The sequence below is a fragment of the Eurytemora carolleeae genome, unplaced genomic scaffold (genome assembly GCF_000591075.1).
Source record: "Eurytemora carolleeae unplaced genomic scaffold, Eaff_2.0 scaffold1614, whole genome shotgun sequence".
NCBI classification, from domain to species: domain Eukaryota; kingdom Metazoa; phylum Arthropoda; class Copepoda; order Calanoida; family Temoridae; genus Eurytemora; species Eurytemora carolleeae.
This window is the reverse complement of record NW_019397499.1, coordinates 18,693-36,228: the sequence shown is the minus strand read 5'-3', so window position 1 is coordinate 36,228 and position 17,536 is coordinate 18,693. Positions and strand designations below refer to the sequence as shown.

At 31.7% G+C, this 17,536-nt stretch overlaps 1 protein-coding gene and 1 long non-coding RNA gene across 4 annotated transcripts; one reads left to right on the top strand and one right to left on the bottom strand.

The window, feature by feature from the left end:
* Positions 1 to 547: 547 nt before the first annotated feature.
* Positions 548 to 4,461, top strand: LOC111714604 (uncharacterized). Its single transcript, XR_002768012.1, has 3 exons — positions 548 to 626; positions 1,797 to 1,873; positions 2,876 to 4,461. It is a non-coding gene; the product is annotated as an uncharacterized LOC111714604 (long non-coding RNA).
* A 1,079-nt stretch (positions 4,462 to 5,540) lies between these two features.
* LOC111714606 (uncharacterized WD repeat-containing protein alr3466) lies at positions 5,541 to 16,652 on the bottom strand. 3 transcript variants are annotated; one of them, XM_023489746.1, is made up of 12 exons: positions 15,809 to 16,652; positions 14,986 to 15,073; positions 14,170 to 14,261; positions 13,363 to 13,412; positions 13,120 to 13,179; positions 12,971 to 13,017; positions 11,319 to 11,410; positions 8,928 to 8,948; positions 6,989 to 7,042; positions 6,820 to 6,906; positions 5,876 to 5,920; positions 5,541 to 5,676 (listed from the first exon to the last, which is right to left on the bottom strand). In XM_023489746.1, the coding sequence occupies exons 1-12, from the start codon at positions 15,923 to 15,925 to the stop codon at positions 5,572 to 5,574; spliced, it is 858 nt and encodes a 285-aa protein (XP_023345514.1). In that variant the 5' UTR covers positions 15,926 to 16,652; the 3' UTR covers positions 5,541 to 5,571. The 3 variants fall into 3 exon arrangements, with proteins under 3 accessions (XP_023345514.1, XP_023345513.1, XP_023345515.1); XM_023489745.1 differs by having other exon boundaries at positions 8,847 to 8,948; positions 15,809 to 16,647; XM_023489747.1 differs by lacking the exon at positions 8,928 to 8,948.
* Positions 16,653 to 17,536: the final 884 nt, after the last annotated feature.

Sequence of the window (17,536 nt, the reverse complement as noted above, 5' to 3'; positions counted from 1 at the left end):
ACTTCTAAATCGTCTTCAACCTACGCTGAATTCCTGATGTGAATAAGATAATGATAACAATACAAATGTTATGGTGTCCTCATAATCGGTTCTTATGTATATCTTCAAAATTTCATTTCATTTTATAATATATCATTAAAACGTTTAATTTTCCCGTCGTGTTGTATTTACAATATAGGTACTGTATACCACATTATGGAAATCTTAAAAGTCGCAAATAATTTTTATAAGGACTGTACAGTGTACAGTGTACACGTAATTTAAATTAACTCCATTTAAAAAGAATGGTATGTCCGAATCACAACGGTACCCTTTACATTTTTTCCTGACCAAAACTGTTAAATATTTACTTGCTTTTCTAACTATACATCAATATAATTTGGGATTTGTGCAGCAGAAAGAAACGTTGAAATATTCCTCATTGTTTCTCAGATAAAGGTATAAGGGTACCATTGTGAATGGGTTATGCAACACTTTAAATTCACATTAAATTAGGCCCAGAGTCACATAAATGTTAAATAATTGTGAATTGTTCCTTGAAACTAAAGATATTGAACTATAATCCATTCTTAGGCCTACAACCTTCAACATCAGTTCATGTACAACCCGTTTTACATACAACACAGGTACATGGTTTACATAGTGTACACGTAAATGATTTACATAGTGTACAAGTACATAGTCTACATAGTGTACAATGTAAACTTACATAGTTGAAAAAATGTGTACACGTACATATAGTCTATATAGTTTTCACCCTGTACTTTTGTATAATTTACAAAGTGTAAGTTGTACAATTACATAGTTTACAAAGTGTACACGTACATAGTTTACAAAGTGTACACATACATAGTTTAAATAGCGAGTGTACAGGTACATAGTTTACATAGTGTACATGTACATATATTACAAAGTGTACACGTACATAGTTTATATAACTAGTGTAGAGGTACATAGTTTACATTGTGTACACTTACATAGTTCATATAGTGTACACGTACAATGTTTGCATAGTTAGTGTACAAGTATGTAATCTGATAATTGTACAGAAAAACAATCTGAATATTTTACAGATACATAATCTGCAAATGTGTGTGTGTACAAAGTTTGAAAGTTAAGAAAGTGTATATATCGTTATAAAACCCATGAATTAGTATGATTTGATTGTCAATATTTGTATAAATGGGAAAATAAGGAAAGGCTAGGAGGGGTTAAAAATGTTTCGCCCCTCCCAACTTACTTACATGTAATGTATTGTACATATAAATAATTTTGTAATGTACAGACTACAGGTATATGAGACCAGTGCACAAGAATACATGATACTATTTATAAAAACATGTATTGTAAACATTAAATAATTGTACAATGTACAGGTGTAAGAGACCAGTGCACAAGAATACAGAATAATATTTAGAAATACATGAACTATACACTATGAATAATTGTACAATGTACATGTGTAAGAGGCCAGAACACAATAATACAGAATAATGTTTAGAAATACATGTACTGTACACTTTAAATAATTGTACAATGTACAAGTGTATGAGACCAGCACACGAGAATACAGAATAATATTTAGAAATACATGTACTGTACACTTTAAATAATTGTGCAATGTACAGGTGTATGAGACCAGTAAACAAGAATACAGAATAATATTTAAAAATATATGAACTGTACACTTTAAATAATTGTACAATGTACAGGTGTATGAGAGCAGTACGCAAGAATACAGAATAATATTTAGAAATACATGTACTGTACACTATAAATAATTGTACAATGTACAGGTGTATGAGACCAGTACACAAGAATACAGAATAATATTTAGAAATACACCAATAACAACTACAATTTCAAATACAAGGTAAGTTAAATAAAATGGTGTAAGATTTAAAAATGTTATAATACGTGCAAAGCATCGTCTCTCGAATGCATAATTCATCACCCTTGATGTCTGAAAGGACGTTTTTTTACTAAACTAATGTTCTGTTTTGATGTTCATGTATTTTTTATTCTCGTGCGATGACAACAAATCTTATCAAACTTGATTTTTTAGAAGAAAAATGGTTGAGATATTTGTAACTATAATCAAGAATTTGTTTCGCAAAACTTCAAGATTACATCTTTTACAATTTTAAAGTAGAAAATACGTTTTGATATTTATTTACATTGCCCTTTCTCAAGTTTCTCAAGAATCGGAAGCTAGTTTTAATTTCATTCTATTTGTCTTACTAGAGCTGGGAACTTTAGACAGCCTTATCCGAAGATCTAATGTGGATACTTTTATTTTCTTGCTTAATCCACTCTTTTTTGAATAAAGTACAGAAAAATCAAAAACCGGTTTTTCAAAATTATATTAATCTTAAATGGCGCGCAAAATTTCAAATTTCCCGGCTTCTGATACGGGACTCTGATTGGTTGAATTTTATACACTTTTCAGGATACAAGTACAAGATTATGTTAGTCTCGAGATTAAGAAAAACAGAGGATTAAGAATTGATCTTGATATCCACCATTCTAAAGTTCTCTGCTTAGCTTAGATACCCAGCTTTGCCAGTAAACTGAACGTGTTTCCTTTTAAAAGTCAGTCAACTCAATTGAGATCTTTTAAGCCAAGCTAAGAACATTCCAGTAATTCTACCAATATTCAAATCAATTTTTTATTTTTAATTGGACTCCAAACATACAGACAGACATCAAGATGGTCTAACAAGAAGAGATTACTACTTTATATATTTAGATAAATGGCTGTTAATATGTTTATTATTTAGATTGGTTGAGACTGTATTAACTTCCTACACAACTATAGAAGAGATTACTACTTTATATATTTAGATAAATGGCTGTTAATATGTTTATTATTTAGATTGGTTGAGACTGTGTTAACTTCCTACACAACTATAACCCAAACCCTAAATCCTGGATATCCACAATTAACAAATATTCTGGGATAAATTAAATTAAAGTTTATTATGTTTTCCTCAATGTTAGTCTAAAACAAATCCTATTAATAATTATGTTGGAGGTATATTTATCCCATATCATCAGTTTTCAACTTACAAGTTTTTAAAGATATTTTACATATATTTCTTAACATTTTTCTATGCTTGTTAAAATGAAAAATCTTATTACAAATGTTTCCAAAAATCTTATATTTGAAGTTTAATTATTATTTGCAATTTGCAAGTTCCATTGTAATTGTTTAAGTAGATGTAGTATGTTCACATATTACACAGATTGGACAAAAATGGTAACTCACATTTTATTTATTTGGGGAGTGACACACGACCGCACTAATCTAAAGGTTGCAGGCTCACACGCAAAAATAAATCAGAATTTTGTTAATTACTTAATAAAAAATGAAGCTAAAAAGGTTATTTAAAGCTTAAAATTTACAATGTACATGTCTGGGGGTTATAAAGTGGGTTACATGCAGTGTTGCAACACTTCAAAGTCGACACCTTTTCTAATTTTTCTTAGTATTTCAAGTTAAACTATTTAAAATTCCCTGACTTAATTAAATGATTAACTGTCTCGTCCTATCTGTTTAATCTGTGTTTATATTGAATTTAATAACCCCACAGAGAGGTGTGTATGTAACTAAGATGCCAAATATTCCGCCAAAAATGAAAATTCTGAATACTAAGCCAAGACCAAAAATGACAATTAAGCTTATTTTTTCACAGAAGTGAAAGTACAGAGCGCCCCACATCATATTGGATTATCTCCAAGCTTTAACGCAAAAATACGGACATAATACTAGAAAAGCTTGGTATTTTCTGCATGCAAATTTTTATATTAGGCTTAAACAATTTCTTTTAATGATTCATTCTTTTTAAATTTCTGAAGCGCAATTTAGAGCCATAACGATCTGAAATGATGTGGGACACCGTGTTTTTGACGATAGCTGCTCAAAAATTTTAATTATATTTTTATGGCTTCAGTAAAGCTTTTCAATTTCTAATCTGTAAATCTTTGCAACCTGATGAAGTTGAAAGATTTCCAAAATTAGGTTGCAGAGATTTAAGAATTAGAAAATAAAAGTGTGTGTGTCGTTTAATTTCTTCGTTAAGTTCACTTTTTAACAAAGAAAACTTATGGAATTGGGTACATTTAAAGCTTTGAATAAGAATTTGAACCAAAGAAATATAAAATCTAAAAAGTAGTGTTTTAGTAATTTTTGTTAGAATAAATGTAAAAATTGTCAAAGCATATTTCCGTCCCTTCTATGATCAAGAATGTCACGAATTCTACAGTTTTGTTAGTTAAACAATAATTGATTGATTTCAAAATTAGCATCAATTGTTAATGGGGCATTTCTTCTTTTTCAAATTCTTCCGAATATGTTTTTAAATTTGCTATTGTTTGAAGAAATAAATGTAAAAAATGATATAGCATGATGTTTCATTAAACTCTATCATATTTAATTTTAAATCTTTTAACTTTAAAACATCTTATCCATGGTTTAAAGTGGTCAAAATCTTTTAGATTGTACAATGTACATTGAACATAAATATATGTTTTGTAAAAATTGTAAATTATTATGTTTTTATCGCCATTTTAATTGTTCTAGTCTAGAATACAGTAAATAAATAACATTTTTTAAATTCTAAATAAATCAAATCCTCTCTGAAACATTATTTTCATGAGACAAGGAAAAAGATATATTGAGACTATACTCTGGGATGAGATTAAATATATATCTGTAAACAAACCATTTTAAAGATTGTTATTCAGTAAAAATACAAATAATGCTTAGTATATGTTGATGAGGAATAAAACAATCCTCTAACTACTCCCTACCGATTCACAAGGTACCTTTAAAACCATTATTATATCGTGGAAGATATCATCATTTTTCTAGCTTGAAAAGTGTTTAATTCTGATAATCATCTAAATTGTTGCTGTAAGCAGAACTCACAATTTAGATAAATAAATTTCAAATTAAAACATGGATAGCTAATTCATTATTCAACAGACAAAGCTTTACAGTGTACTGTTGTAAATTGGGCCTTTGACTCTTTAGATGAAGGTTTATGCACTTGAATTACGTATACAACTCTTTGAAGCAAAATATATAACCCCCTTGAAGCAAAATATACAACCCCTTGAAGCAAAATATACAACTCCTTGAAGCAAAATATACAACCCCTTAAAGCAAAATATACAACCCATTGAAGCAAAATATACAACCCCATGAAGAAAAATAAACAACCCCTTGAAGCAAAATATACAACCCTTTGAAGCAAAATATACAACCCTTTGAAGCAAAATATACAACCCTTTGAAGCAAAATATACAACCCCTTGAAGCAAAATATACAACCCTTTGAAGCAAAATATACAACCCTTTGAAGCAAAATATACAACCCCTTGAAGCAAAATATACAACCCTTTGAAGCAAAATATAAAATCCTTTGAAGCAAAATATACAACCCTTTGAAACAAAATATTCAACCCTTTGAAGCAAAATGTACAACCCTTTAAAGCAAAACTTTACTAATTTTTCTCATCAAAGAGCAAAAAATCAAACAGCTTTTTTTTATAATATTTATTTGTATATTTAATCTTGATTTAAACTTGTTTTTATCTGCAGTACAATACCGTCCCGTCCCCCTGCGTACATAAATCCAGAGATGGAACATAAACAAGTAATGTAACTCTCAACCTACGGTACATGAAAAAATAAAGTGATTTTCATAAAATGTTAAAAAGATACTAAAGATAATATAAATTAATAATTGCCGCATTACGGATTGGAAACTTAATTCTATGTACTTACAATTTAATAGTTTTAAAATTTACCAGTTTTTTTGGTTTCAAGGCAACCAAAAAAGGTTCCAATAAAGACGACATTCTTAATTTACCTGTATTGAGTCCGCTAATTCATAACAGTTCCCCTCGTTCAGTCGCTAAATATAGTTTTTATTATTGTCTTAGAATATTCATAAATCCTATTTAGTCATTTGATCAGTTAGTGGATAGAGAGAAGGAGAAGGTGAATGGTATCGACATTACTGGAACATTACTGGAACATATTCCTGGAACATTACTGGAACATTACTGGTTCATTACTGGAACATTACTGGAATATTACTGAAACATTACTGAAAAATTACTGGAACATTACTGGAACATTACTGGAACATTACTGGAATATTACTGGAACTTTACTGGAACATTACTGGAACATTTCTGAAACATTACTGGAACATTACTGGAACATTACTAGAACATTACTGGAATATTACTGAAACATTAATGAAACATTACTGGAACATTACTGGAACATTACTGGAACATTACTGGAATATTACTGGAACATTACTGGAACATTACTGGAACATTACTGGAATATTACTGGAACATTATTGGAACATTACTGGAACATTACTGAAACATTACTGGAACAATTACTGTAACAGCTTGATAAGTTTATTCCTGTACACTTTATTTGCCCAATGTCCGTGCGGTACAGTACAAACTGGGACCGGAAAGGTTGACCCAGCTCGGAAATTCAAATGTACAACGGCTGCCGTGGTACACGACCAAATAGCAGACATATATGATATATCTTTAAGGATAATTTATTATCCTTTGGAAATAAATTACAAAACTTTCAAAAATTTATTAATCCGTGAGTTTTTTGATTATTTGTTAAAAGTTAGAGTTAAAAATCTTAAAACTTAACCCCTGAATGGGTATTATGTACAACAAATGGCGGTTAGATGCCAGCCATGAAACATATTATGATATTGAAGAAATATAACATGCCGTGACGGTTGTGCAAATTGCAATGTGCATAGCTTACCCAGAATTTGATAGCTTTATCCCAGCCAGCTGTAGCTAGATAGTTTTCTTCCAATAGTATCATACTGTTTACTATCATATCATGACCCTTTAATAGTTATTATTATTATCATTATTATTATCATTATTATTATTATTATTATTATTATTATTATTATTAAATTCATTACCCTAAGCTCTTGAAGGTTAATCCAATTGTTGTTTCCCTTTCCCCACACCTGAACCTGAAAATTGTATAGGTCGTATCAACAAATTTTTTGTATTCGATCAAATATCCGCTAAAATACACAAAGAGTTGGTGTATATTTCTGACAGAATTGAGATTGGTAAGATAGTATTTTTGGGTTTTATATAAACCTTGCCTTCCTACTTCCTTGCCCAGGAACATTTAGACCCATGGTGGTTTCCAATCTTTGTCTATGTTTTAACTAGTTCCAATATGCAGATATTTCAATGACGACAATCAGAAACGCTTTGATTGAAATGGAATTTGAAAATTAAATTTTATGGAATGAATTGGCATTTAAAAAGAAACATATTAGAGATGAAGCAACCATAAATGAAAGGTATAGTATCTTATAAGTTTAAATTAGTTTTGTAGTCTTCAATTGTAAATATTACAATTTTCTGAGGTTTTAAGGTCAACTGATTTTTTGCTACGGGGCCTGCCTGAATTATTGAATACATGTGAATTAAATTGCATAAAGAAGAACTAACCTCTAAGTACATCTAGATCTATCCTTTGAATAACTACAAACTCCGAGTTGAAGTGTTTAATCTAATTTAGATCAAACTTGGATTAATGAGTTAATCTAACCTTCTACCAAAGGAGAGGGGGGAAGGCACGCCGTACCCATATAGCTTACTCATATTGCAATTCCTATCCGCACCAATATGTCTTCCGGGAAAATGTCTTTATTTTTAAGAATGGATCAATAAATAAAAATGAAGAAAAAATGTATGGGAGCATTTTTCTCGGGAGTGGGGGGGGGGAGTATAATTTCATAGCCGCCCCATGAATCATGTGACAATTGAATTTAGTTTTTAAAATTTAAACATCTTTATCTTATGAAAATTCAATGATCTTATAATTTCGAGCTCGACGTCAAACATTTTGTTCTTCATTCTTTTAGTTTAGGGATGTGCATTATGCACATCTGCAAATATAAGCAGCACAAAGCTCTGGGCCGAATTGCACTGAGGCTGCTTCAGCTGGTGTAAAATATATGATGACGTCACCTGCCCCGGCTGTGACGTCACTGCACCAGTGTAACGATCACGCACCAGAGCGCGCATGTAAGCATACCACGGAGGAAAATATTTTAAATGTATAAAGTCAGCAATCACGAAATATCTTGGTTAATTTCGGAAATATATAAATTTACTATCAATCAAAATCAATTATATTTTTCTCTCATTTCTTACGGAAAATAATAAAAGATTTGTTTTTTATATTTATATCTTATATCAAGTATAGCTCGTACAAATTAAACACACAGAGACACCTAGCGGCAATAAAGTGCTAAACTTAATTTCTATTTATCCCCCACCCGGGCCCTGGTTCGTCTAACAGTCTTTAATATGTCACCTACAGGGTGTTCCTGTAAACATGAGAATTGAGAGACGTTGCATGCGCGAAGTCGTCTTTGTTTTAAGAATTAGCTCTGTATTACCTAATTCCAATAGTCGCTAGAGTATATATTTTATGTAAACTTGAAACCGTTGTATAATGTGTCAGTTTAAACCTTAGTTCTGCAAACTGTTTGTATGTGGAAATTTCTCCATTTACAAATGTACAACTGCAGTATGCAATTGAAACTTAAACACACTAATTTCATTATTCTAGCAAACGGAACATCTACGAATTACACATTTCCTGTTTATAAGTATTAAGCATCACATTCACCTTGACTATAAAATCAAAAATTATTTACAAAGACGGTTACAAAATCGTTCCTCAATTCCTACCTTTATTGGGACAACCTGTATCACCAGCAATTTTACAACATGAAAATTATCTAAATTAACCTCTAGCCCAGAACGACTAAGGCAGAAAAGTCGAGTTTCATCTTGGTTTAGAACAACAGGAGCTCGTCCAGCCAATCTCACCTGTATTTCAACACCAGGATCCTAGATATAATATACATAGAGGGTGTCCCAATAAACATGGCCGAATTGAGTGACAATATCCATGTCGTCTTTTTAAATAATTCTTTGATTTAGTATAGTGATAACCAGAAAACTCCGACATAGGAAGATGACTATAACATAGTAATATTTGAATGTATATTTGTTGTTGTTACAAAGCAAATAGTTTTACTAGGCATTTTTAAAATCACTAATTATGTGAAATGGGTCTGTTTACATTGTACAATTGCCGTGTCCCATGCTGATTGGGCTATTTAATGTCATATTTAGAGTCTAAAAGTCGTCTTCCTAATTCAGAGTTGTCTGGTTATCACTGTATAGTGTATATAGTGATACCTTGAGAAAGCTGTAATTCGTAAGATTTTCGTCTGCTATGTTTACATTTTGTGTGTTTATTGCATACGGTTGTACTTAAAGATAGAACAAGAAAATCACAGTATACAAACAGAGTAAACTTTGCCGTCTATCACTGTACTGTGTTAATTTTGCAGAGACATTACAGACATTTTCATAAATAAACTTTATGCAGCCGTAATAATATTATGGCTTTTACAATTAGGTATTACAATGCTAATTCGTAACAAAGACGATATCGAATTCGTCACTGAATTCCCATGTTTTTTGGGACACCCAGTATCGACATCAAATTCACAAAAGAATATATAAATGTCGTCTTCCTTTTCAACAGTCTTAAATGGGATACCACTTTACAACTAAATTGTTTGTTTATTAACAACATTAAACTTTTTCATAGGAAATTTTTATGTTCATTTAAAAAAAATTATAATTAGTTATGGTGTCCCAACAAACATGGAAATTCAGTGACGAATTCGATATCGTCTTTTTAAATAATTCCTTAAGATTTAGTATATGATACCTACTGAGAAAGCTGTAATCTGTAAGAGTTTCGTCTGCTATGTTTACATTTTGTTTGTTTAATGTTTATGTTTTGACTGCTTACGGTTGTACTTAGTAAAACAAAAAAATGGCAGTATACAAACAGAGTAAACTTGTCCGCCTTCACTGTTCATCTTGCAGAGACATTATAGACACATCTTTACAGGATTTACAGTCTTTTAAACCTTTTCATAAAATAAACTCTAGCAGACATAATAATATTATGGCTTTTGGAATTAGGTATTACAATGCTAAATCATAACTTTAAGACGATATCGAATTCGTCACTGAATTCCCATGTTTTTTGGGACACACTGTGTCATGTTTTCAAAAAGCCAAGAAATGATACAAAATCAAACTGAAATTTTATTCAGTCTGTTCTTTTAAGACAGAAAAGGTTACTTGATACTCACAAAGGATAATTTCACTTTTATTTATCTGCATAGAATCGGTGTACAATCATTTTTATGTCTATTTATTTTCAAAGGGTTACCCACAAAGAATGAGACTTATAGACAGCTGTACAGAATTGTTGACCACAAACCTTTCTCCTAACCCCCCTCCCCCCTCATGTAATATTGTCTTTACCAGCCCCAAATCCAAACCAAACAATTTCTCCGACTCTACCTCGATTCTACCCCGACAAAGGAAAATTGAAACAGTATACGTCTAACTAGAAAAAATCAAATCCAACTTTGCAATCCATAGAAATTTACACTTAAAACAACCAGAGATGGAATTTAAAGAATTTGAGCCGCGGTTTAAATCTGCCAAAACCCGGTTTAAAATAAGCGCCGGCTTAAATCTTGAAACATTTGATACAATTTTAAGTGGAACCAACCATATTTAAGCCGCGGCTTAAATTTAAACCGCCGCTCAAATTCTTTAAATTCGGGCACGGGTTTGTATTTTCAGAAGTATTTCCAAATGTTTTAAACTACACCATCAAAACCTCCGAACCCTAATCTTGACACGGAAAAATAGTAAGTTATGTAATCAAACAATTAACATCATTTGTAGATCATCATTTATTTGTACTATACCTGCATTTTATTGGAGGTTTGAAATACATCTATTTACTGATTATTTGTGACTACTGTGACCGAGTTGAGGAGTCTAATCAACGAATCAACCAACCAACCAACCAACTAACCAACGAACCAATTAGCCAACTAAACAATAAACCTATCAATTAATTAACCAGACTATTAGCCTATTAATCACCGCCTATTGTTTTAAAAGAATGTATGTTTCTTAATATACATGACTCCCATGCAACTGTAAAAGCTTGTTTCTATTTTGCCAAATCATTTAATAAATCTGTAATTATAAAATATTAAAGGCATAAGTCTAAATATAACCTTGGGATCGTCGTATCTTAAGAGTTTTAGGTCGTCTTTACACTCATTCTTCCTTTGTGGGTAACCCTGTGTGAAGCCTCATAATAATTGTTACCGTATCTTTGAGCTGGGATGAAATGATGACGTCATTGTCCTTGGCTGTAAACAAACAAGACTCGTTTTCATTTATGCACATACTCCAAATGTCTTAAAAAATATATAACATAGTGATGGTTATTAACACTCGGGACACTAATTACTTCAATGGAAGGATGGTAATTAACACTCAGGACACTAAGTACTCCATCGGAGGGATGGTAATTAACACTCAGGACATTAATTGCTAACTCCCATGGAGTAATTTAGTGTCCTGAGTGTTAATTACCATTCTTTCGATGGAGTAATTTCATGCACATATTGGCGGTTTAAAAACTTTAAAATTGAAATAATTTTTACATTTTGACCGGCTACAAAAACTTATTGGGGTAGTGCTGACTTGAAAGTTACCACAAAAATTGTGCCTGATCGGTGTTATCGTCTTAATGGTTATTGGATACAAGCAAACGAGCTAAAAAAAAGATCATGATTTACATGATAATTTTCCTACTATAGATAAACATTAAGCGCCACTCTTTGTGACCTTTTCAAAATGTGGAATGCCCTTTCTGTGCTGTTTAAATTATCATAGAAACATAGAATTTCATTAAGGTTTTAATTTGTTCAATAAAAGCAAAATTGTCTAAACTTAAATCATCTAGACAAAACAATTTCTAAAAAATAATGTCCAAAAGTTTTTTCATAAAGACTTTGAGCTTAAATCTAAAGTGAATACAGTGATGGTCTAAACAAGCCGGTGTCATGTCTGGAGCGGACTCTTGCCTGCAGCGGACTCTTGCTCTACGCAGCTAAAGCTACCTGGCAAAGCACAAGCTTCTTCAAATATAAACAAATACTTTGGATTTATGGATCGGATTTGGTTCAGTCCTAATATCGGATTTGGTTCAGTCCTAATATCGGATTTTGTTTTACACCCTCTCCCCACTGCCCTATTATGCTTGTACACACAATTTCAATTTCTCAACATTAAATCAATTTTTATTTTGTATTATTCAGGGAATAATGTAAATTACTTCCAAGTCGTCTTTGACCTTAGAAATATTTTGTGGCATTCAACATTAAGGTAACCTGATTTTAACAATATTATTTTATGAAACAATAATCACGGAATATCCCAAATCCTGCCATTTACAAAATGTGGTCTGCCATTTTTTGGCCTTAAAAATACCAGAGATATTATGAATTTAGTTAAATAATTAAATAAAACCATGAAAATGTCTCATTCTGAACGAAATCATGGCAGACCACATAAGGTCAAGCCAACTTGAAAGTATCAAATCTTTTTATGATTATTCCGGCTTATTTAGAGTTTCACTGTAAAGTACGATCAATATCAGGAATTTGTTCAACTGTCGTCGATCCTACAGTGATAACCAGATAAGTCTGGAATAGGACGTCGACTTTTAGACTAAAGTTATGACTTTAAATAGTCTAATGAACATAAGGCACAACAATTGTGCAGTGTAAACAGACCCATTTCACTTAATTATTGGCTTTATAACTTACTAGTAAAGCTATTTGCTATGTAGCAACATCAAATGCACTTCTGTTATTGCTGTCATGTCGACTTCCTATTCTACAGTTTTCTGGTTATTATTGTATAACCCCCCTTTTCAAAATTCGCATCCATCCCTTTAATATTAGACTGACCTGTTCCTGTAATATGATGGGATAGCAACTCCAAATCAGGAGACCATCTGGAATTAAAACTATTTTTAACTAAATATTATTTATACAAATTTTAAACAGCATTTTTGTTATTATGTAAATTTAGCAGATATTAAGAAAATCGATTTAACCTGAAAACTTCTCCATTTTGGTTTCCTGAATACAGCTGTTTACCCTGCCACACCAATCGTCTTACGCCATTAAATCAATTTATACATATTTTATCAATTTTGATCAATTAAATTTTCTTTTATTAAGACAAAAGGGAGTTATGGATCGCTTTATATGTGAATTATGGGATTGATTATAGTTAATTAACTGTATAAAACAATTCTTAATTTATTGATTTAATTATTGATTAATTGATTTAAAACCTAACAGACGATGTGTTCTGATCTACACTATCAGATTGTAAACATAAGTCCTGAAAAAAAAATATTGTTTTTGAATCAAATTGATCAATGACCTTGAAATCCTTTTTTTTATTTCGGAGACAATATAAATAATTTTAGAAATGCCAAAAATTTATTTTTTCCATTGAACAAACAAAAATCGACAGTTAGAGATATAGTTTTAATTTTTTTTCATTCCGATACCAACTTAATATTACTTCGCGGTGATCTATGGTCGTACAGATAGAGCCGCGTCCACAGCCGAAAGGGAATCAGGTCCTTATTCCTGAACCTGGTAGCGTAACCGTTGGGAGCCTCGTATCTCTCGTGGTAATACGAACAGAAAGAATAGTAGTAAATAACGTATTGTTATTTTTACTTTTATGTTAATCATTAATTAGCATAAAGAGGTAATTTCAAGTAACTCTTCATTCAAAAGAGTGGTATATCTGATTCACAGTGGTACCCTTGAAACTTTTTAGAAGTAACAATGAGAAAGATATTGTATCTTAAAATGTGTTGAATTCTCTCAATGTTTCTGTAGCATAAATCCCTATGTTACTTCTAAATAAAAACCACAACTGAAAAAAATTTCATTTAGCCTAAATCCCTTGTAAAGGCAAACCACAAATGAAAATAATCAATTTTCGGAAAGAAAAATAAGGATATTTCAGTCATCTTAGATTAGACAAAGGTTTTAAGGGTTCCGATTCAGACTTTGTGAAGAGTCCTTTGAAACTAAGTCTTTAGACCTTTCAAGAAGAAATATAAGTTTTAAAAAAATATTACATCTGTTCCATGAACTGTTTTAACAAGGTTTGCTTTGGTTCCTCCTGTTTTCCACAGTTTAATCTCTCCATCCCCAGAACAGGAATATATATCTAAACATTACTCCTGTTTTCCACAGTTTAATCTCTCCATCCCCAGAACAGGAATATATATCTAAACATTACTCCTGTTTTCCATAGTTTAATCTCTTCATTTCCAGAACAGGAATATATATCTTGACAGATATGTAATCTCTGCCCTTTATTCCTGGTGATATTTGAATCGGAATATTGCTTAACAAAATATATATAAACAGGGTTACCCACAAAAAATGACACTTCAGAGACGAGTGTACAGAATTTAGTCTTTTTTATTATATTCATGGTTTCTTATACAATCTGTAAAATGTTTGTTTTCTTTGGTAAATCGTTTACATTAAATTACTTTATATAAGGCATAAGCCAAAATTAAACATCCATATCGTTACATTTAAAGAGCTTTAGGTCTTCATTAGAGTCTCATTCTTTGTGGGTAACCCTGTTCAATATACAAAGATATTTTAAAAGTCATTTTGAGAATAGATTCATCGGATTGACGCATGCAGTAATTTTTCTTTAACTTGCGTTTGTTTATGGAACACCCCCCCCCCCCCGCCCTGGAAAATTGGGGATTTCCCTCTACAGTTGGCTTTAATTTCTAGGAATGGATTTTTAAAAATAATAATAATAATAAAAACACCCTCCCCCCCCCCCTGGAAAATTGGGGATTTCCCTCTTCTTCAGTTGGCTTCAATTTCTAGGAATGGATTCTTAAAAATAATTTGTTTTTAGTACTCGCCTCCTGTTACTGAGTTTGCTGCTAGGTCATTTACAATATTGGTATGCGCCGTCCAACTGTACAATAAATCCAGGTTCTTCTCAAAACACTAAGTAAATAATTTAAATCAATCAATTTGTTTAATCTTCTAGGAATCTGAGGCGCAAATTTCCATCATGATCACGATTGTGGAAAACTTTTATTGAATTTTGCTAACTAAAAAAACACATTTTTCTTTGGCGCTTCGCGCAACATTTTAAATAGAATTTCCAGCTATTTTCTCTTCTAAAATCTTAAGAAAGTCATTCATACTTAATCTATCATCTTCTCAAAAGAATTAAATATATACGTGTTACTTCTAATGGGTATTTATACAAAACATGACATTTAAGGGTACAGAAAACTGACTATAGCAAGAAATTCCATATTGTGAAAGAAGAATGTCAAGAAATATAGGATTCTATCGGCCTAACAGAAATTTCGTAGACTATTAGAAAAGCCGGGTATATAGTGGGACCACAAAATGACTATACGAATTATGGACAGACGTAAGATAGTCAAATTAAGTACTTACAGGAACTACTTACTGGAGACTACACAAACTAACACTAACGGGGCTATACGTAGTATATAGTCAACAAAAAGGACTAGTGAATGAATAATAAAAAATTGCTGTAGACTGCAGTAATAGGGGACTTTACACACATAGTGAATATGATTAAGCCAGGGACTAATAGACGCTAAGAAACAAATAAAAGGATATACCATAAAATGGGGAAATAAGACACTAGAACCTCAGATTTTTCTTTTGCGCTTAAGGTTTTCTGACAAAAAATGAATTTACCTGTATACCCCCTCTATCGTCTGCCGCGTAAACTAAACCTTCCCATTCGACCAGAGCTGTGACGTCAGCAGAACCTTGACCAATCACAGCCTTGTTTACCACGCCCTGGCCACGCATATTGGACCATTCAAATTTTTACCAATCGAGGCTCTACAATATATTAAGCTTTTTTAACCATACAATTTAAGGCTAATGGCGGTCTTTAATTTCTGATATAGTATAGTTTCTCTACATGTACTTCCGCATAAAACTTCTTGATATTTTAGAAAAGGGTAAATCAAAGGATATTGTAAGTAAAGAACATGAATAACGTGAATAAGTCTACAGAGTATAGGAAAAATGTATTTACAGCATAAAAAGGAACAGATAATGTTTAATACTAATGATTTGAATAAAGTCTGAGCTCTCTGGTAGACTCTCCGCCTTTCTTCCACCTTATGACGGATTAACCTTCCTGGTTCGGGTTCTCCGTAACGACTAACTCTATTTTGGCTTTAGCCTGGCAAATAATCCCTTTTCCTGCTCCTTTGTGGATCAAGCCTGTTGGCTTGAATTCAAATAGAACTCCGGGGTAAATGGTGGCTTGGTTTTCCACACAACTAAGGTTGGATGGTTGAAATAATTCTTCTGTAACGTATATTTAGCATCTGATTGGTTGAAACATTACTTAAAACTAATTAGAATTTAATGGTATTTATAAATTTCCCATAAAACATTTTCACTAATAATGTAATAACACCCTTATTAAGGTAATTCAACGCCGTGCTCCAAAATGCAAACACAAACTTTGGGGACCACAGCATACAGAGTGTGCCAATAAACATGGGAATTCAGTGACAAATTTGATATTATCTTTGTTATGAATTAGCATTGACCTAATACCTAATTTCTAAAACCGTAATATTATTATGTTTGCTAGAGTTTATTTTATGAAAAAGTTAAGTGGCTGTAAAAATGTGTCTATAATGTCTCCGCAAGATGAATAGAGAAGACGGACAAGTTTACTCTGTTTGTATACTGCAATTTTCTTGTTTTACTTAGTACAACCGTATGCAGTCAAAACATAAACAAACAAATTGTAAACATAGTAGACCAAAATCTTACGAATTACAGCTTTCTCAGTATGTATCAATTTACACAATCAAAGAATTATTCAAAAAGACGATATCGAATTCGTCACTGAATTCCCATGATTATTGGGACACCCTGTACTTAAGAATACTTTATGTTTTTATATATGATCGAACCATTGCCATCAGTTTCTTGAAATGGAATAAGTCTTTGCCACAAACTCAAATTTTTTATATCTTTGCAATCTGATGGTGTACACCTTTGATACTTCTAACATAGTTTATTTGATCTAACTGCAGTCATAGTTTGAAATAGCTTAGGTCTACGACGTTGAGTTGCAAAGATATATGTTTGGGAAAATCAGAGTTTGTGGCAAAGTATCAATTCCTTTCTCCATAATTTTTACGATATATATTTATAATATATGTTTATGCTTTGCAAAAGATTGTGTGAAAATGTAAAATATATTTTTGTATATCTGAAATTTTGTATATATAAATGTAAAAATGTATTCACAGTGACATACTAGGCCGAGCAGCTGAGCAGAACTGGACTCAAGCCAGGTACAGTCTACAGACTACAGTCTACAGACTACAGTCTACAGTCTACAGTCTACAGTCTACAGCATACTGTCTATAAACTACAGTCTACAGTCTA

Bases quoted from the DNA above. Each gene is read 5' to 3' on its own strand.
- LOC111714606 (XM_023489745.1), bottom strand. From the start codon at position 15,925: ATGCGTGGCCAGGGCGTGGTAAACAAGGCTGTGATTGGTCAAGGTTCT. The intron at 13,018-13,119 runs GTTAAATCGATT...TTTTAATTCCAG, and splicing joins CAAAATGGAGAAGTTTTCAG to ATGGTCTCCTGATTTGGAGT. The intron at 8,949-11,318 runs GTAACAATTATT...TATTATATCTAG, and splicing joins CATCCCAGCTCAAAGATACG to GATCCTGGTGTTGAAATACA.